Genomic DNA, 22,187 nt, shown 5'->3' with positions numbered 1-22,187 from the left:
TGGAGGTGCCCATCACGAAATATTTTTTTTTTTCCTTCAGAGTGTTTTGCCGCTTCAAATCAGATCGCACTCATTACGTTTATTTGTGTCTAAAATAATAGTAGCACCAGTGTGCAGCGGGGCTCCTTCGTCTTTTGATGAAAAAAGGCAGCGAAGAACGTCGCGTCTCCACATGGAGACGTCGTGACTGAAATATTATGCAACCTCTTTCAGAAACAGGGACACGGAGAGGAAAACATGCACCATAGACTTATTTCCCTCATACGTTCCTCAACAGACCTTCAAACACTTGGTGGTAGTGTTCAAATTATCACTCGGTTGTTGTTAACCTTGATATACTTCGGAGACTGACCGGGCTTTTGTTAAATTTGGCCCCTTAAAAGTTTTTTGCTAAAACTACTACATGCTTTACGTATGCCTTGCATCAGCACGTAAGAAATCAACGTGAAATATTGCCATGAAATCGAAAACTTAAGGCAATCAGCGATGAACAGTTCTGGTACAATTATTAAATATCTGCTTAATTTCGGCAATAAAGCTTTTCCTGCTGAAAAGGTTCCGCGTGGATTTTCATAATTCCCCGTGTTTCCTCCACGTTTGCCGTACAAATGGTGTGCATTGCACATCGAATCAGCACCTGTGCTGTGCGATTGGAAGCGTGCGCCGTTTTTGGTTAAGTGGGCAACTGCGCTGCGTTCCCGAGCGTGAGGTCACGTGTTCCACAGCGGACTGCAGCGTCTGAATTCCGAGGAGGGCAGAAGGCAGAAGTGCACGCGCACTGTGATTTGTGTGCCCGTTTCACAAATCCTCGCACTGTCAAAACTAAAGTGGAGCATTTCATTGCGATGTATCTCGCAACCAACACGCTGTTTCACGCTTTCCCGTAATTCACCAATTGAATAGACGGTTAGGTGTTTGTAAATGAGATCTTCAAAGGCGCTAACGGGAACGAACTAAGTAACTATGGGCCTAGCGCGAAAGTAGTCGAAAATGTAATTGATAATCGTCTTTGTTCCTACTTTTCTGATAACTTCAGTGTTTGTGAACAATGTTGGTTTCAAAACACAAGACTTCGAAATCTGCCTTACTATGTATGAAGAAAAACATGCATAACATCATCGAGCGGAAGTTAGTAGCTGTATAGGCATCTCTCTGGACTTGATTAAAAGATGTGCTTCGATTAGCCCAGGACATATATAAAAAGTTTATTTATTATCTTGCAAGATGCAGTAGTACCGCTATCTTTGCTTAGTAGCTATCTGACTAACTCCCTGCACTTTTCAACTGGGAATAAGGTTAAGTCGAATGTACAAATAATTTCAACAGGCATAGCACAGGAATATACGTATTACGCCCCGTTCAATGCCCTCAGGGGTGTTTAGTAAGGCGGATGCCGTAAACAAAACTCACTTCCTATAATTCTGTTGTTTCTCTCTGACCACGAACGCTTGAGTCTGCTGTTGCGAGTAGCTTTTGTCTTCTGGCTTCTTTAGTAGCCAGGCCTTATTACCTCGAAACAAGTGCCAATAGCTTGACACCGACAGCGTCGTGTTCGGCCGTTGGTGGCGGCCCTCCCTTGCAGCGCTGACGGCAACTTCGAGGTGACGCTGTCCACAAAGGCTCAGCTCAACTACACGGGCCGCATCCAGTGGAAGCCGCCAGCCATCTACAAAAGCTCGTGCGAGATCGACGTAGAGTTCTTCCCATTCGACGAGCAGACGTGCCTGATGAAGTTCGGATCTTGGACTTACGACGGATTCAAGGTGAGCGCGCGCACGTCTTTCGTCACAGGCCAGGCGCGCTCTGTGTTTCTAAAAGCGGCCTTGCGTTAAGCACAGAAAGTTTTCGAGACGCAACGCGGCCAGTAATACAGAAGAAAAGAAAAAAAATGCAGTATAGTGCAAAAATAGTAGAAGTGCGCTGACAGGAAATCCCTAGGGTCATGTAAGAATTTACAAATGTAATTATAAGCTCATAGGCAAGGCTTTGCGGAAATCACTCGTCTGCCAAAGTTTAGATGAAGAACACTGTTCACATTTAAGAGGAAGCTTTAGCTCGGGCCCAACTCCGCAGAAACTTTTTTCTGGGATAACCCCTGGACCGATTTTAATGAAATTTGTTGCATTTGAGAGAGAAAGTTAAATTCTACTGACTGTTGGAAGCGGAAGTTCGGTTTAGTGCCTGAATTTCGTTAAAAAGATTTTCAAATATTCGACCGTTTGAAAAAAATAGAAGCATGAAATTTACAAATTCATTGCTCTGCATCAATAACTGATAGCGCGGTTCTGAAAACGGCATCCATTAGATCATTCAAAGCGGACAAACTTGATATCTCATTTCACATACTACCTGAATTTGTTACGTTGGTTATAAGGGTTCTGAAAAAACTGTATTTCCACATTACAAATTTTTTTGTATTCATGTGTAACATGATTACAAGGGTTCTGCAAAAGCTGTAATTCCAGATTACAAACTTTTTTATAGTCATGTGTAACATATTGATTTTGTCCACTTTAGATGTACAATTAGATGTAATTCGCGGAATTGTATTATTCTTTTTCGTTGTTGAGTAACAGAGTTGTAAACTTGATAGTTTCGTTTTTCGAAAATTCTCAGTTTTGCCGATTTTCATAAAATATTGACGACCTAACTCGAAAATTCGAAACCAACAGTCACCAAATTTTAAGTTTTTTTTTTCTTTTAAATGCAACAAACCTCGTCAAATTTGCTACAGTGGTTGCCGAGAAAAACGAATTCTCCTTTTACATGTATTTAGATAGGAGCATCCGAGCTAAAGCTTCCTCTTAAATTTATTGGCTGCCACGGCGCCCGCCTGCTTTCGCACGATTGCAACCTCATAATTAGCACTGCAATATTGCAAGCTGGTAAACGATGGTGCGTTGTAGCATTATGACACGAAATGAGTGGTGTGTTATAGATGAGAAGCGAGACGCACTAGGACATTATTTCATCTTCTTTCTGCTGTGTTCCTTTGCCAGCGTTTCACGACTGCTTGCATTCTCGTAATTAATAATTTCATAAGCCTAATTATTTCAAAAAGGCAACCATTTCTTTTTTGGCTTGGGAAGCCGATTGCCTTTTCCAATACCACCGCCGACAGCTTGACAGTTCCTAGCGGTTGCCAAGTCAGGCACTGAGCACAGTTAGTCTCTTCGAATCACTTTTGTGACCGCTGCTGTCGTGACACATGGGTGTGTAATCATTCGGTACATTTCGGAATTCGAGAGCTACGAGTAAGCGCAGGTAAAAAAAAAATTGTGCATTGCATAGCGCGTGAAAAATGAACAAATAACCATGTTCCAGGATTCAGTAACGGCCTTCCCATCCGAATGAGGTTACTGCCCTAACCTAAATATTTTAAAGGAATGATTATTCTTCTTCTCTTATTATCCCCGTGCGCGAGAATAATGCTCGTGGAGGAAGAGGACTGGTGATGGCACATAACAGGTTTCATAGTGGCGTATTCATTGTACCAGTATTCGTTTTAACATTTTGGCTAACGTAAACGCAAACACGCTGTATAAGCAGATTCCTTATACCATGTGTCCCGGATAGCGCTATACAAGCTGTTCAGAAAAACAGAAAGCTTTAAAAACAAGGTGCAAGATACCAGTATAAAGCCTACGGTGTTCGGGTGTCTGAAGTCTGAAGGCCGAATACTACAGGTTTGAAGAACGTATCTTGCACCCTGGTATTTTATCTTTTTGCTCTTTGAATGGTTTGAACAAGGTTAGGAGGGACACCCTATATGGTATGTGCTGTTTTGTGCTGAACTATTTGGGCAGGCGCTGCACAAGCAATGTCCTATAGCGTTCCGAATAAAAGCTTCACCCGACATATCAGAGGGTTCAAATCAAGGCGCCTACGAGTTGTCTGAGCGCGAGTGTCCTATTTGGGGACATAAAACTCCGTGCAATCCGAGCTTTAGAAACGTGACAGTGACACCTCTAGGCAAGCGCAGCGGCTACAAGCACCGGGCCGTTCAGAACATGACTAAGCGGCCACCGCCCACAACATGTCAGCATGCCGTCGTACTTGTTACCTCACGAACTTATGGCGCCTAAAGACACCGCACAGAGTTCGCTTTGAACTATTCTTTCATTTATTCGTGCCTGCAAGAAACGATAAAAAAAATGTTTGGCAGAACCAATCTCACGATGGTTGTCGATGTGAATGTAATTAGCATTGCGGTAAAGTAGCGACACACCGTAGCACCACCGCCGATACGCGTCAGATCCAAGCAGCTTGGCCGTACTTTCGCGCTTCTTCTCGCGACACATTGCGCCATCTGCCGGCACCACCACAGAGCCCACGTGTGGCGCGTCTGTGAATATTTATTCGGAGAAGATTGCCCGAATATATATGACGCGGACTTGTTTCCGCTGACACCAGATACATTTCAAAAGCTTTTTTCGGGCGGGCGGAGGGTGGGGAGTCAGTGAAGAATGGCACAAACGCAGCGGCACCGCACCTAGTAACCCAAATGGGTGTCAAAGAAGTTGGCGGAAATGCCGCGCGTACCCGGTTGCACATACCAAGTCACCCAAGTTGACGTCAAAAAGGTTCATTCAAGCTCGGCCCATAAAGGCCGATCCACACGACGGACCAAGTCCGCGGGCCGCTCGGTTACGTGATGCGACGTCACGGCTCGGTGCGGTGTGGTCCTGCGCAGAGCACATCCACACGGTGGACCGCCATAGCAGACGGCAGAGCAGACCAACCAGCTACACTCTCGGCCAGAGTGTTATCATTGTTATTATTCCGGCTTGAGTCCCACAAAGCCGGGAACTGCTCAACGAGGTATACAAAATGAAAAAACCTCCTCGTCACTTCAAGAGGACACGGTGTTTAAAAAATATATCTGCTACACGCACGTGTAGGCGGAACGGCGGACATGAAACGACTGGCTTTTGCTGAGCCGAAAACTAGATTGGATTTGGCTGAAGACACTCTGTTGCCGGACAACATTCTTTGGCTAAGCCAAAATCGCTGCGGTTTGCATGCGGTCCGCCGCGAAAACGGAAGCGGGAAAAGCCTCGGCGATTTGTTGGACCGTGGGGGCCGCGGTACGCACGAACTGGTGACGTCCTATCACGTGATGCGCGGACCGCGGTCCAGAAGAGCAGTTTTGCCCGTCGCGTGGATCGGCCTTAACCAGTCACACGTTGTTACCAGTTGCCAATTTGACATCGAAAAGTTCATTGAACAGTTCCCAGTGCCACGTACCAGTTACCCAAGGTGTTCAGATGGTTCGTTTCGAACCCTGTTCGCTCAGGACAGTAGCCCAGCGTGCTAGCTACAGTGTAAGCAATTTTTATTGAAAAAATAAATTTTCTGACAGCGGGCCTGCCAGAAAATTTCTCTTATGCAATGTTTTCTCTTTTTACTTCTTTCTGTCAATTTGCAGACTTTTTCTGTTTGCAACTAACAGAGAATTTCTGTGAAATTGACAGAAAGTTTCTGCCACGCTATGTGTTCTGTGTTAACATTTTTCTGTTATTTCACATGTTTTTCTGTCGGCAACTAACGGAAAAATTCTGTAAAGCTCAATTTTCTGTCACCAAATTTTCGGTTCTTGCACAGCTTTTTTTCTTTTCATGATTCACAGGCATTTTCTGTGAAGTACATTTTCTGTAATTTCACACACTTTATTTCTTCCACACACCTTTCAATGACTGACATAATATAACGAGCACAACAGCTGCTGCCACGTTTCAACGCAATGAAATATTTCACTGCTTTTATGCGACTGCTACAAGTGGCAAGTTAGTATTGAACAATAGTGGTAAATGCATGTGCAATATTAACCAATCTCATCATTACTAGTATTTTACTGCCTTTCAGTATCATGTATTAAGGTAAATCGTAGATGGGTGACCGAAGAAAAAAGGCAGTTGCCCTTCCTGCACTACCTATATGGGACAGCTGCTAAATACCGCATACAGGAAAAGCACGCACAGTATGCAGTAATGGCAAGTATACAGCAGCACATATGATTCACTACAAAACAGTAATACAACACAGTGAAGGCAACACAGAAAGTAGTACTATCTGTACAATGAAGACAATCAGTCACTAAAATATGATGGAGAGTATACGCATTAGGAAAGTGTCTTCGGCAAATCGCCCCTTGCTCGACACTAATACATAATGAAGCAGCTAGTGAGGTACAAACAACAGGACATAAGGCATGTCAAAGGCTTTTTGCATTATTGCAGTATAATCAAAATATTGGACGTACTAAGTAGGGTGAATCGATCTTGCGAGATAAAATAATCATAAAAATGAAAATAGTACAATACAATGAATATACAACTCGTCACTAAACTGCAACGGCAAATATATGCATTAGAAAAATTATGCAAATTGGCAAATCGTGCCTTGCCTGATACTAGTACTTCATGAAGCAGTTAGATACTAGCCACAAGGCATGAGAGAGGCTGTTTGCATTAGCACAGTGCAGCCATAAAGGAACGAATTGCATCACTCTAGTTAGTACGTTCAATATTGTGACTACAATTAATATAAAAATGAATATAGTAATACAACGAATACAACCAGTCAAGAAAGAGTAACGGCAAGTAAATGCATAAGGAAAATTAAGCGTATTGGCAAAATGTGCCTTGCTTCACACTAATTGCTAAAACAGCGCGAAACAAGACTGGACAAAAAGAGCACACAATGACATGCGTGCCGACTTCCAAATGTTTGTCCCTTGATGTAGCCACGTATAAATACACACATGAATCGCCAGCATGAAAGTCGAAAGAACGATCAATGTGACTGACACACACCTCTACAACTCTTTTCTTGATATTGCCACCGATGACACAAAAACACACCTGTTACCTGCACGTGCAATATTCATTGCATCGACAGTCTTGCTAACCCGCTTGTCTCTGTCACGGTTGATAACATGACTTCAAACAAAGGTACAAATGGATTTTAATAAGCCCGTCACCTAGATTGCGTCCCACATTGATTGCACTGCAGGCTGAGGTGGCCCTGATTGCTCTCATTAACGTTGTAGTCATTGCAGCCTGCACTACAGTCAATGCAGGACTCAATCTAGACGACGCAGCCGTTCCAGGCCATGCGTGCCTTTGTTTGAACAGTCAGATTACCAACCGTCAAAAAGACAAGCAATTTAGAGAGCTTATCGAAGCAATAAATATTGCACGCGCAAGTAACAGGTGTGTGAACGTTGCATCACTGGAACATCATAAAAGTGGTTATGTTTTAGATCGTTGGTTAGATCAACAAAGGGCTGAGTTGTATCATTTGTGCTTTTCAGTTTCATGCTGATGGTTCATACGTGTACTTATAGATGACAACAGCAAGAACTAAACAGTTGAAAGTGAGTGTTCGTGTCATGTGCTCTTTTTGTCCCGTCTTGTTTTGCTCTGTTTCAGCGCTTATGAGCCATCAACTCCGCCAACAAGCATCAATTCTGCCGGACTCTAGTACTGCATGAAGCAGCGAGATACAAGCAACAAGACATAAGGCATGATGCAGTGTTTGCAGTTTGACAGTGTAAGCGTAAAATATTGATTTACTCTACTTAGTAGGACCAACTTTGCAACTACAATAAATATAAAAATTAATTTTTATGCAACAGAGAGATTAGTATTGCAATCAATACAAGCAGCCACTAAACTGCAATGGAAAGTTTCTGCATAAGAAAAGTTTCTTGGGCAAACTGTGCTAGAGACTAGTACTGCATTAAGTAGCGAGGTACGAACGAGACATAGGGCATGCCACGAGCTGTTTCATTATCACAGTGTAACCATAAAACATTGATTCACTCTACTTAGTACGTTCAATTTTCAGACTATAATAAATATAAATATCAAAATAGTATTACAATGCCGTGAATACAGTACAGAAAGTAGCAATACAATGCATACAGCTGGTCACGAAAATGTAGCGCCAAGTATAGCATAAAGAAAATTGTGCAGATTAGCAAATTGTGCCTTTCTTCAACACCAGTACTGCATGAAGCAGTAAGATACAAGCAACAAGTAATAAAGAATGAAACAGGCTATTTGCATTATCACAGGGTAACCACGAAACATTCATTTAGAAGGTTTCGAAAGTTTAGAACAGTTAAAGTTGAAGTCTTGCGACGATGTGATGAGTGAAGCAATTTTTGGAGAGAAGCAATACTGCTTTTTCGTTGTGCGCTCTACCTTTGTTGCCCTGCCAGGATTCACACCTGCAATGGTTCTGATGCAAGGATAGAATGTCGTTACACTTGGCACAGTGAAAATATCTGTATTTCTTCAAAGAAATAACAAGATTGCTGCACCCCAACCACCCCAAAATTTAATTCTTATAAAGTCCATATTTCAATAATCTTTAGTGTTCAGTACAAAACCAGCCAACCAGAACCAGGACACAATTAAGGAGTGTGCAATGGAAGTCGGTGGTAACTCCGTTAGGCAGGATACCAGTAAACTATCGCGGGAGACGAAAGATCTCATCAAGAAACGCCAATGTATGAAAGCCTCAAACCCTACAGCTAGAATAGAACTGGCAGAACTTTCGAAGTTAATCAACAAGCGTAAGACAGCTGACATAAGGAAGTATAATATGGATAGAATTGAACATGCTCTCAGGAACGGAGGCAGCCTAAAAACAGTGAAGAAGAAACTAGGAATTGGCAAGAATCAGATGTATGCGTTAAGAGACAAAGCCGGCAATATCATTACTAATATGGATGAGATAGTACAAGTGGCTGAGGAGTTCTATAGAGATTTATACAGTACCAGTGCCACCCACGACAATAATGAAAGAGAAAATAGTCTAAAGGAATTAGAAATCCCACAGGTAACGCCGGAAGAAGTAAAGAAAGCCTTGGGAGATATGCAAAGGGGGAAGGCAGCTGGGGAGGATCAGGTAACAGCAGATTTACTGAAGGATGGTGGGCAGATTGTTCTAGAGAAACTGGCCACCCTGTATACGCAATGCCTCATAACGTCGAGCGTACCGGAATCTTGGAAAAACGCTAACATAATCCTAATCCATAAGAAAAAGGACGCCAAAGACTTGAAAAATTATAGACCGATCAGCTTACTGTCCGTTGCCTACAAACTATTTACTAAGGTAATCGCAAATAGAATCAGGAACACCTTAGACTTCTGTCAAGCAAAGGACCAGGCAGGATTCCGTAAAGGCTACTCAACAATAGATCATATTCACACTATCAATCAGGTGATAGAGAAATGTGCGGAATACAACCAACCATTATATATAGCTTTCATTGGTTACGAGAAAGCATTTGATTCTGTCGAAACCTCAGCAGTCATGGAGGCATTACGGAATCAGGGTGTAGACGAGCCATAAGTAAAAATACAGAAAAATATCTATAGCGGCTCCACAGCCACCGTAGTCCTCCATAAAAAAGAAAGCAACAAAATCCCAATAAAGAAAGGCGTCAGGCAGGGAGATACGATCTCTCCAATTCTATTCACAGCGTGTTTACAGGAGGTATTCAGAGACCTGGATTGGGAAGAAATGGGGATAAAAGTTAATGGAGAATACCTTAGTAACTTGCGATTCGCTGATGATATTGCCTTGCTTAGTAACTCAGGGGACCAACTGCAATGCATGCTCACTGACCTGGAGAGGCAAAGCAGAAGAGTGGGTCTAAAAATTAATCTGTAGAAAACTAAAGTAATGTTTAACAGTCTCGGAAGAGAACAGCAGTTTACAATAGGCAGCGAGGCACTGGAAGTCGTAAGGGAATACATCTACTTAGGGCAGGTAGTGACTGCGGATCTGGATCATGAGACAGAAATAATCAGAAGAATAAGAATGGGCTGGGGTGCGTTTGGCAGGCATTCTCAGATCATGAACAGCAGGTTGCCATTATCCCTCAAAAGAAAAGTGTGTAATAGCTGTGTCTTACCAGTACTCACCTACGGGGCAGAAACCTGGAGGCTTACGAAAAGGGTTCTACCTAAATTGAGGACGACGCAACGAGCTATGGAAAGAACAATGATAGGTGTAACGTTAAGGGATACGAAAAGAGCAGATTGGGTGAGGGAACAAATGCGAGTTAGTGACATCTTAGTTGAAATCAAGAAAAAGAAATGGGCATGGGCATGACATGTAATGAGGAGGGAAGATAACCGATGGTCATTAAGGGTTACGGACTGGATTCCAAGGGAAGGGAAGCGTAGCAGGGGACGGCAGAAAGTTAGGTGGGCGGATGAGATTAAGAAATTTGCAGGGACGGCATGGCCACAATTAGTACATGACCGGGGTTGTTGGAGAAATATGGGAGAGGCCTTTGCCCTGCAGTGGGCGTAACCAGGCTGATGATGATGATGATGACAAAACCAGCAACTTCCAAGCCAAAATGAGCCTTTCCTTAGTGGTCACTTGGATCATGTTTTACCGAGCCTAATGTTTGGTTCATCGGATGACAACTGTTCTCCAAACCCTATGACTAGGTGTTTAAGGAATACTAAAACAACTCCATGCAAATTGTTGTTCTCAGGAAAAATCTATATTGTGGCACTTTCCACATTCATTTACAGTTGTGTGGCAGCAAAAGATGCATTCATTTCTGAAAAAGCAAATATTTATTGCAGGAAAGCAAAAAGTAACAGCATCATCCAAACTTCATTTGATAGATGATTAGTTGTTTGGGTCCAGCATGCATTTTTCAAAATTGCTTTTGTACGTATCAGCCATATCATAAAGAGGTCCTATGATAAATGAATATATCTATAACGTCGATCATCACTCCACATGTGAGAAGTGCAAAAGCCAAAACAACAAAAGGCTGTCGCAGATCAGTTAACAAGTGAACTCGGTACTTACCGCTGTGCGAACTCCAACCAAGCATGGGCTCGTGTCCTTGGGGCACACATCATTGAAAACAAAGTGCAGGAAAAATATGAGCTTGAAAGCCTTACATAGGTTGGTTCCATGCATCACTGGCAGGGTGTCAATGCATATGATGAAGCTCTTTGCAGTAAAAAAACAGCCTCCTGCCCAAAAAAAGTTTTAAATCAGGAATGCTTGCCTGAGTGTGGTATCACAGAAAATTATACCATTTTATCAGGAATGACATAGGTACCTTTAAATCAGGAATGCTTGCCTGAGTGCGGTACCACAGAAAATTACACCTTTTGCAATAAAGAAAAAAGAACATGGCATGTCCCCAACTTCATCATCACTGGCAGATTCCTGGTGCAAGTGAAAGTTAAATGCAGATAAGAATTAATGTCTACCAAAGTAGCAGCGTGCGGAAGCTGAAACTTTACACTCGTTACAAATAAGCATGTAGCAAAGCATAAGTATGAATATGGCATTTCAGCGCTTGCTCAGGCTCATTATAATGTTCCTCCTCGACACTCTGTAGTCAATCAAATTCAAAGGCCCTAGAAACGAGCATGGACACTTAAATGGGTTGGCTTAATATTTTACAAAATTGGGGCTAATATTTAGCTATATACAGGGTGTTCTACGTAACTTGAGCCAAACATTTAAAAATATACAAATGCCACGTAGCTAGACATGACCAAGGTAATGTTGTTTGCCGTCGCTTGGAGGTACCCAGAGTTTTTTTTTTCGTTCCCCCAAATAGATAGTTAGTCTTGATTAATTAATAAACATCTCAAATATAATAATTACATTAAACTGTCAATGAGAAAATTGCGGAGCAACATAAATAACACCCGATGCAACTTCCTGTTGCTCGATCCGTGCTACCTAAGCGTTTTTCCCAGCATGAAAGAATCTCGCAAATACACACGAAACTGCTGCGCGACGGGCCACTCGAAGCACCTCGCGTGAACGATTTTACTTGTTTCTGCATGAATAAAAAATCCATAACAAAGATAAGATATCCTTATGAGCTTAAATTTGGACTAGAAACGAGCTTGAAAACCTCGCGCTTTTTGACGTACTCCACAGCCAGCCAATCGCTTACTACCGAAGCCTAAAAACTTCCCACGTTTATTCACTCGGATTTTGTGGAACGGATACCTGCTAGCAAAGCAAAATTTCTGCTCCTTTCATCTTTCCGCAGACTATAGTGCTTTTCCAAGTTCCTCACATGCATTTTCTCTCTAGCACGCGCGGTGCATTCTTTATAAGACACAGTGAAGCTGAAGCGACGAATCAGTGTTAAAGCGACTTTCACGCGCACGCTATTTCGAAAGAATAGCATTCGCTCCAAACGCAAACGCAGGCATGCCTTTGGTTATTTGCGAGCGCATTACGACGCTCCAGATTAGCTGGGAAGATTCCAAGTCTTAAGGTCTCTAGTGGAGACTATAGCGATCCGTGCACCCAAGATTTTGCAAGATCCCTCAGCGACTCATTTTTGCTGCCATTTCGATAGCAGTAGAAGCCAGCAACAAGAACACCGAAAGACAGCATAAAGTGTATCATTCATGCCGATAAGAATGTGCACCATTCAACTTGTGTGTTAATAGCCTGACCAGTGAAAATCACAGACGTAGCACTATATTCATTGAAGCAGCACGCCGGTATTGCCGCCGGTCACGTTCATCCCGCAATGCATGATTGCAGGACCGCAGAAACAGTAAGCGCTGCGGAATGTATATTGTTTCTCATCCAGTGGGCTAATATAACGCACAATAACGTTCTTGGCGCTTAAGAGACGCGAAGTGACTGCTAAAGAGTGGCTGGTGTCTTTCAAATCACCTTTTTTTGTAGCAGAGATGCCCACGTGACCAACCGTTCGGTGACTTGGGGGTAGCGGCTCAACAAAACAGAAAATTGCTGTTGTTTTTTTCGTGAGCTTGTTTCTGTTTAGAAGGTAAAACAGGTATTTTCTGTATGAGAACAGAAAATTTCCGTAAAGACACCTTCTATTTGACACACATTTCTTACAGTGTATTCGACCATGGACAAACCACAGACGCAGATTTACGGCAAAGTGGTGACATAGATAGATAGATAGATAGATAGATAGATAGATAGATAGATAGATAGATAGATAGATAGATAGATAGATAGATAGATAGATAGATAGATAGATAGATAGATAGATAGATAGATAGATAGATAGATAGATAGATAGATAGATAGATAGATAGATAGATAGATAGATAGATAGATAGATAGATAGATAGATAGATAGATAGATAGATAGATAGATAGATAGATAGATAGATAGATAGACAGATAGACAGACAGACAGACAGACAGACAGACAGACAGACAGACAGACAGACAGACAGACAGACAGACAGACAGACAGACAGAGACAGACAGAGACAGACAGACAGACAGACAGACAGACAGACAGATAGATAGATAGATAGATAGATAGATAGATAGATAGATAGATAGATAGATAGATAGATAGATAGATAGATAGATAGATAGATAGATAGATAGATAGATAGATAGATAGCCTCTGAATGTCTGAAGTGCCTAAGAATGGTAATCACATTAAAATTTTGAGCAATCTAGTCAAGATGATTGGCAACGTCAATGAATAGCGTATGCGTACCGCTGAAGTGACATGGGCACAAGCAAAGCTTCCGAAGCCCAACACTGACGTCGATAACGCTGCCTGTTGACAGTGGCAGAAATTATCGTAGACGTGTTATTGCATACAGCATACCAGTGTGACTACGATGACAGTGATGACGGCAGAGTGACGCGGATGAAGAGGACTGCACGACGAAGACGCCAGCATGATCACGGCATCATCAGGCCAACTGAATGACGATAGCCTGGCGCACACAATGGTGTCATACGATGGCGAGACGACAACGTAGTTACAGCTGCGCTGAAGCCACTGTGCATCAAATAAAAGTAAACAAAAAAGAATAGAGGACTGGGCACCAGATAGACGCCACACCGACAGGACCGAGCATGGGACGCGGAACTTTCAGTTACGAATAGAAGCAATACGCATCGGCCTGCACATTGCTTGGTTTGCAAGTACAGAAAGTAACGAAACCACATCACTTTTGGAGGCTTTCCATCTCCGAAAGATTTTTTCTTTGCAGTGCTGAACTTATACGCATGCGCAATATTCTGTACGCTTCTTTCTTTATGCTCGGCTGGGGGGCCGCAATAGACCACTTGTCAGTAGTAGCACCCGTAGTGTCCAGTATTTCTTGCGTTTGCTTTTTATTTGCGCTACAATTGCTTCAACAACTACCAACTAACTTGCGAAAGAACAAATTATTTCGCATTTCCACAAGCATATGGATGATGACATTATAACGGCTGCGCGCGCACATAAGCATCGGATGCAAAGCCATTGCGTACACGGGGAGTCTTGCGTGCTGCTCTCGTGGTTCTCGTTTGTTCGGGAGAGCGCGAGACAAAAGAGTTTCGCGCTCCGACGCACCCGGCGTCTAACAACGCTCGCCCGCTGAAGTACGTAGGTATTTCTCATTACTAGACAATTTTAGTACTGCGTAGGTAAGATCGCTACGTTCTGCAAAGTGCGCATGTGCAGAACGCAACACGAATGGTACGTGCTCCGAACGCGGCCGCCGTGTACGCTCGCATCCGATTCTTGCGTGCGTAAGTGGGGAGCCTTGCGTGCTCCTCTCGCGGTTCTGGTTTGTTCGGCATAGCGCGAGACAAAGGAGTTTCGCAAAATGGCGGCGTCAAAGGCGACCAGCGCAAGGCTGTACTTTTCCATGGCCTATGATTTGGCTTTGCCACGTGAAGTGTAAGCGCAGAACTCATCCCAGGATCCCGTATGGTGGGAATCCATAGTAAAACACATGAACTTTGTTTTTGAGAAAGTGTTCAGTGGGCGCTGTTTGTGCTCACACATTATGTCACGTTGACGAGAACAACGGCGTCCATAGTCCGAACGATGGTTCGACGCCCTGGGGGACCTGGACGACGCGCTCCGACGCGCCCGGCGTCTAACGACGCTCGCCCGCTTACGTACGTAGGCATTTCCAGTACTAAGGGCCCTGACGTGACACGCGCTTCTATGTTCCACAAAGCGCTTCCGTGCTGCGCACGTATAGCCATGGCGCAATACTAAAACTCTGTATTAAGTGCGACACAGAGCGTACGTAATGTTTGCTTTGAACTTAAGCACCTTGTCACTGAACACCTGGGCGTTATTGTACAGACTAACAAAAGAAAAAACCTAATTCTGGTATTCGCTTATCACATCAGTGTATAGGAAATAAAAGGCACGACCAACAGAGCGAATACTCTGCTAATAGTTTAAATGGTTATAGTTTCTAGCAAGGGCTGATAAAATATTTTAGCCATAAGTGCTCATGTACCTTGAGCATTATTTATGGTTGTCGAATTCCTTATGTGTAGCAAGTGCCGTACGATGTGGCTCCGACAAACGTCAGTTCTGCGACTTTGTGTTGGTGCTGCCAATACTAGCGTTATTAAGCATTTTCGCACCTGGATGTTGAAACAGTAAAACTGCGGACCTGACTGCGTCTGTTCAGTCACTCGTAAAGCATCTTCTAATTAGCAGGCGAACTATTATCTTTGATCGGACAGCAGTTCTGTGGATGCATCTCGCCCAGTAAACGACAGTGTGTGGATGCCTTAAGCCCCGTGACTGAGTACTGATTCTGCGATTTTGCCATTCGTACAGAATTTGCCATTCGTACCACTATAGCAAGCCTATCAATGCATGTACAATCTGAATGAAATATTTATCTGTAACCGTCGAAAGAACCGTATGCTGGGATGCCAAACAAAGAAACAAGGACGAATCAGGGCGTAAACGGGCACATTTACATAGCGCCGAGCACGACACTGCGGGCAGTGCCGCTGAACAGCAGATTACGCACATGTGTACTAAAATTAACTGGGAGCTGCCCATAGACAGAGCAACCTTGGACAGAGTCCCACCGGTCATGTGCTTGGGCGAGTTTTGCTTTACAGGAAAAATAAATATTGACCATGCCACTTCAAAGCTTCGCTGGAAATGACGCGTAAGAGCGTTAGAGTGTTGGTGCAACGTCAGTACACGACATTAAAGAAACTATACCTCCACCACGGCTCGGTCCGGCATTGCACGATCTTCGGGATCGGCCTACGTATGGTGAGCGCTTAACGCCTGCTTCACCCCCGCCGCGGGTCGGCGCGGCATTGCACTATCTTCGGGATCGGCCCACATATGTGGAGGGTTTAACACCTTCTTCACCTCCGCCGCGGGTCGGCCCGGCATTGCACTAACTTCAGGATCGGCCCACGTATGGGGAGTGTTTAACACCTGCTTCACCTCCGCCGGGTGTCAGCCCGGCATTGCACTATCTTCGGGATCGGCCCACATATGTGGAGTGTTTAACGCCTGCTTCACCTCCGCCGCGTGTCAGCCCGGCATTGCACTATCTTCGGGATCGGCCCACGTATGGGAAGTGTTTAACACCTTCTTCACCTCCGCCGCGGGTCGGCGCGGCATTGCACTATCTTCGGGATCGGGCCACGTATGTAAAGTTTTGTGACTACGCACGGACACGATCCGGGGGGAACTAGTCCTCACCAGCTTCGCTGTACAAAAATTATTTCGGCGATTTTTCGATGACAACGGATATCAATGAAATTCACTGGGTACATTTCTCTGCACACTTCTATCATGTCCTCAGAAAAGCAGGTTTGACAGTTGCGCAGATTTTTTACAAATCACTGGCCACATTATGTCACGACGTCCAAGGCAGCAAACAAAGAGCATGGTGAGAATGAAAGGCAAATCATAGCATCAACAGCGTCGAGGAGCCGGCGATTGTGGGCTTGGCGTGAGAAATTCCTGTTGCTAGAGGTTACATTCGGCGTGGGCGGGTAAGTGATGGGTAGCAAGTGTTGTTGCGTTGTTGCACGGACTTCAACCCTCGCCAGCCGCACACACAGTTTGAGCCGATGTCGACCGCGTTAAGCCCCAAGGTTGGGCCTATCACAGTCGCCGAGTTGGTAGGAACGTACTTGAGCAACTGACCTCAAGTTATTCAGCCGTTAGGATGAAAAAAAAAGACTGCTTTTGTAACTCACTGTTGACCACACGGAGTTGAAATAAACCGTGTGTCATTTCGTACAGTGCACACAAAATGAACGAGAAGGTATGACACGGCGCCCTGTGAACATCGGTATGTTGCCGTTCTCGAAGGCGACCAGTCGCGCTCGCCACCACTTACCTAAATAAAATGTGTCGACGCACAGGAGCTTATTTTTACGTAATACTGTGCTGACTCATTATTTAGCTTCCGAGGTGCACTGTTTGCCTCTTATCCGAAATGGGCAACAAGCGGAGGCCCCTTCGATAACAATTGACCCCTCCTTCAGTTGCCGGCACTACCACTAATTGCATCGGCGTTTTTTCGAAAGAGCGAATGATCGCGTGCTCAAAATCTTAGTCTATCTCTATTTTATAGAACACATCAAATGTGTGTATTAAAACAGTAAGAAAAATGATAAGTAGGCCGCATTACATCGCCTGCTATACGGTCTCCCACTCGCACTTTTCCAAGTGTCAGTTCGCTCATACCAGCACGACTCCGAGTGATGCGACAGTGCTTACATGCACAAAATAGGCTTATTTTCCTGTATTAATTAACTAACATATTATTTGATGTCACTGATGTGTGGCTTCCCTTATATTTAAGCAATCGACCCTGACGATGCCAACAAATGCACCCGTGCTTTGGATACCCAGCGACGTTCTTATAAGGAATCGAAGTCACGTGACTAAACCTGAAATAATGTAGCGCTCTATAAATCGGCACACAAATGCGGAAAGCAGCACTACACGTCATCTAATATGGAGTATGCGAAACGCTTCCCTGAGAAGGGGTAAGACGCTAAAACTAGCCAGCAGCAGGTTTCAAATCAGTCGTTAGAACTACCCTTGGTCTGCATGCTGCAGAGCGATGTGTTGGGCTGGGTGATGGCTCTCGTGGTTGCGATTCGAATGCAAACGGCGATAAAAGGCTAGTTAATTCGTCGTAGGGATAGCAGGAATAGCAGGGGAGAGTTATTAGTAGATTTTGCAGAAAGGAATAATATGCGGATAATTAATACCTTCTTCCGCAAGCGGGATAACGAAAGTGGATGTGGAGAAGCCCGAGTGACGAGACTAGAAATGAAATATACTTTACACTCTGCGCTAACCCTGGCATCATACAAGATGTGGACGTGCTCGGCAAGGTGCGCTGCAGCGACCATAGGATGGTAAGAACACGAATTAGCCTAGACTTGAGGAGGGAATGGAAGAAACTGGTACATAAAAAGCCGATCAATGAGTTAGCGGTAAGAGCGAAAATAGAGAAATTCAGGATCAAGCTACAGAACAGGTATTCGGCTTTAACTCACGAAGAGGACCTTTGTGTTGAAACAATGAACGACAATCTTGTGGGCATCATTAAGGAGTATGCAATAGAAGTCGGTGGTAACTCCGTTAGACAGGATACCAGTAAGCTATCGCAGGAGACGAAAGATCTGATCAAGAAACGCCAATGTATTAAAGCCTCTAACCCTACAGCAACTTATAATAGGTAGCGAGGCACTGGAAGTGGTAAGGGAATACATCTACTTAGGGCAGGTAGTGACGGCGGATCCGGATCATGAGATGGAAATAATCAGAAGAATAAGAATGGGCTGGCATGCGTTTGGCAGGTATTCTGAGATCATGAACAGCAGGTTGCCATTATCCCTCAGGAGAAAAGTGTATAATAGCTGTTTCTTACCAGTACTCACCTGCGGGGCAGAAACCTGGAGGTTCACGAAAATGGTTCTACTTAAATTGAGGACGATGCACCGAGCTATGGAAAGAAGAATGATAGGTGTAACGTTAAGGGATAAGAAAAGAGCAGATTGGGTGAGGGAACAAACGCGAGGTAATGACATCTCAGTTGAAATCAAGAAAAAGAAATGGGCATGGGCAGGACATGTAATGAGGAGGGAAGATAACCGATCGTCATTAAGGGTTACGGACTGGATTCCAAGGGAAGGGAAGCGTAGCAGGGGGCGGGAGAAAGTTAGGTGGGCGGATGAGATTAAGTTTGCAGGGACGACATGGCCACAATTAGTACATGACCGGAGTTGTTGGAGAAGTATGGGAGAGGCCTTTGCCCTGCAGTGCGCGTAACCACGCTGATGATGATGATGTCATGCCGTGCTTGGCAATAGGAATTTCTGCGCAAGTAGCAACACGTCATAATTCACAGTGCACCTGCGTGCTATCTAGGAGGCGTTGACTTTCACCGCTGGTTCACTCGCTCGGCTGTTCGGTCAGGTTTCGGTTTCATATTAGCACTTTTTCTTGCCCATGTAAAATTAATTTTTAATTTGCGCAATAACTCTACAATAAGACGTGTGGCAGGTGGGTCCCGAGAAATTAATATTGCCATTACCTTGGCATGATCAGAAATCGCCAGACTTGCCTTTGAAGGGGCGCACTGTTGGGAAACTGATACATTCTGGAAATGGGTTCCGGTGTCCATCGTCTTGACAATTCGAAGAAGGTTACCTGTAATCCTGCGCATTGGTGTAGATGAAAAACAACTTGCAATTATAAGGATTCACGTGCCAAAACCACGATCTGATTATGAGGCATGCCGTAGTAGGGGACTTCCGATCAATTTGTAACACCTGGGATTGTTAACGTGCCCCCAATGCACAGGACCCGGGCATTTCAGCAGTTCGCCACCATTGAAATGCGGAAGCCGTGGCCAGGATGTCCTCTCACGACCTGGTGTTTAGCAGGCCAACACCTTAGCCGCTAAACCACCCCGGCGGGTACAAAACAATTTGGAACAGGAATCAAGTGCAAACATTTGGAACAAAGTGCACACATGCTGACGTCTTCTGGGAATATGGCTTCGAGCAAGAGGCTGCGTTGTTGATATAACAACTTGCATTACGACATCATTTCAGCTTGATTCCAGTGGCTAAGTTCTTTGACTATTTTAAAACGATCTTAAAAATTATTTTAGTTTAAATTTTTCAGAAGTGCGTAAGCTTCAAGATTATCTGTCTATTTGCATGGCACAATTGAAATTGTGTCATCACAGAAATTATATTTCTAGACTGAACAATCACATTTTCTGATATTCTGTGGAAATCTAGCGAAATATTTATGCTAGTTAAGAGAAAACTGACTTCGGGAGTTACCAGCGTTCGTTGGCGTTGGTATACGGGGGGTCCCAGATAACTTTAGCCAGAGTTTTAAAATCTGCGAGTGCCACGTAGCTGGACAGAACCAAGGTAATGTTGTTTGCCTTCGCTTGGAGATACACATTTTCTTTCATTCCACCTTATTGGATAATTAGTCTAAATTATTTAATCAACTTCTCGAATATTATAATTAGATGAGAAATGTCAATGAGTGACACGAAAAACTTGTGATACAGCTTTATGTTGCTCAATGCGTGCTACATAAAACTGTTTCGAAGAGCGTGAAAGAAACCCGGAAATGCACGCAAAATTGTCGAGCGACTGGCCGCTCGAGGCACTTACCTAATTAGGCGGAATGAAAAAAAAATAATTTGAATATCTCCAAGCGACGGCAAACAATATTATCTTGGTTCTGTCCTGCTACGTAGCATTCACATATTTTTCAACTCTGGCTAATGTTAGCTGGGGCACCCTGCATATTGATACTAGGGCACCGGCTTACTAATTTTCATTGTCTCCACTGAAAATTTATATGCACAAATGCACATCTCAGAATTACATGAAGGCAAGCTTTCGTGAAGCTGTTAATGAAACTCCCTAAAACTTCATCTTCTGCAATGCGTTTTGCAGCATAGCGCGGCCCACGCGAGCGCAGTTTTATACCGAAATTGTTAATACGACTACAAGGGCTCAAAAAAAACGTATGCAAGCTTTGATGGTTTTCTAAAAAAAAGAACTGGATCACTCATGAAGTTTGTATGTTGTGCAAATATGGGGCATGTATGGGACGACATTCAGGCAAGTTTTGAAAGATGTTTGTGTGTGTAATAATAAGGGTTGAAAAAGCCGCAGTTCTTTCCGGAACGGGGAGCATTGAGTGCGATCTCAAATTGACAGAAGGACGAAGTGCAGTGCCTGAAAGGCACATAACTTCAGCCTCTTTTTGTGAATTTCTTATACTTTACGAGTGAATTGCTGCCTCCTGCTTTGTTGCGATGGAGATGGAATCGCACGCGTGTCTGCCGCAGTCGTATATATCAGGGTGAACACCCGCAAGAGCGTCCTACAGAATAACGTAGAACACGCATCTGCGCTATATTCTTTGAGTAAAGTCACGAAACATGATAGGATTGAAGCCTGCACTCATATCCCGCTGTTCAGAAAAGTCAGCACTGGCGTAATTTACGATGTCGACGAGGCCATTGCCAACGAGCAAGCCACCCTGGATTGTTCGCGTTCTTTCTACTCTGACCGGGCCCACATACATGCAGATGGCTCTTCCGCTCAGACCAGCTCCACCGGCGCAGTGGTTATACCATCACGATCAATTAGGATCAGATACAAGGTTTCTCACGTCACATCATCATGCGGCTCGGAGTTTTCTGCCATCTGAGGCACCATTGCTTGTATACTAACAACCAACCGGCTAATCGGTGGCCAATATGCTGCGACTCAAATCCAGCCCTGCAATGCCTTTTGTCAGCTCTTCATTGCGGGTCCTGTTAACTCGTGTCGGAGATACGAGAAATGCACCACCATGTTATCACGAAAGGACGCGACGTCGTGTTTCAGTAACCGTCGGGCCATTGCGGCATCTCGAGACTGCCGACGAAGCTGCTACGAAAGCACACGAAAGAAAAACCTTGTTTCTGTGCCTTCATCAAGCACTGACGCAGCCCAACACTTAGGTAAGCTAGCCCACCATATCATCATCATCAGCAGCAGCAGCAGCAGCAGCCTGGTTACGCCCACTGCAGGGCAAAGGCCTCTCCCACACTTCTCCAACAACCCCGGTCATGTAGTAATAGTGGCCATGCCGTCCCTGCAAACTTCTTAATCTCATCCGCCTACCTAACTTTCAGCCGCCCCCTGCTAAGTGGCCCACACATGAATTAACCTGGTATCGATCGCATTCTCTCGACACATCTGTCCAACTGCTGCTCTTACCTGGGCTTCCGCGAAGAGAGGAAGCAGTGCTGTGCCACTTACGCCTGAGCGTTGCATTCACGAATGCATATAGATGTTTGATTGGAATGGCCGATAGAGCCGACTGCAATGCCTAC

The 22,187-nt window shown here is 44.2% G+C and overlaps 1 protein-coding gene across 4 annotated transcripts in view; it reads left to right on the top strand.

Moving 5' to 3' along the window:
- The window catches only part of LOC135907134 (acetylcholine receptor subunit alpha-like), a 294,303-nt gene that overhangs the window by 258,875 nt on the left and 13,241 nt on the right, over positions 1 to 22,187 (top strand). For all 4 annotated transcript variants that reach the window (XM_065438787.2, XM_070536904.1, XM_070536902.1 and 1 more), the window contains one exon: positions 1,583 to 1,763. In XM_065438787.2, coding sequence (XP_065294859.2) covers positions 1,583 to 1,763 — 181 coding nt within the window. The remainder of the gene's footprint in view (positions 1 to 1,582; positions 1,764 to 22,187) is intronic.

This window comes from Dermacentor albipictus, chromosome 4, assembly GCF_038994185.2.
Source record: "Dermacentor albipictus isolate Rhodes 1998 colony chromosome 4, USDA_Dalb.pri_finalv2, whole genome shotgun sequence".
Classification (NCBI taxonomy): Eukaryota; Metazoa; Arthropoda; class Arachnida; order Ixodida; family Ixodidae; genus Dermacentor; species Dermacentor albipictus.
The sequence above is the reverse complement of the archived record's forward strand: the minus strand, read 5'-3'. Positions and strand labels throughout refer to the sequence as shown.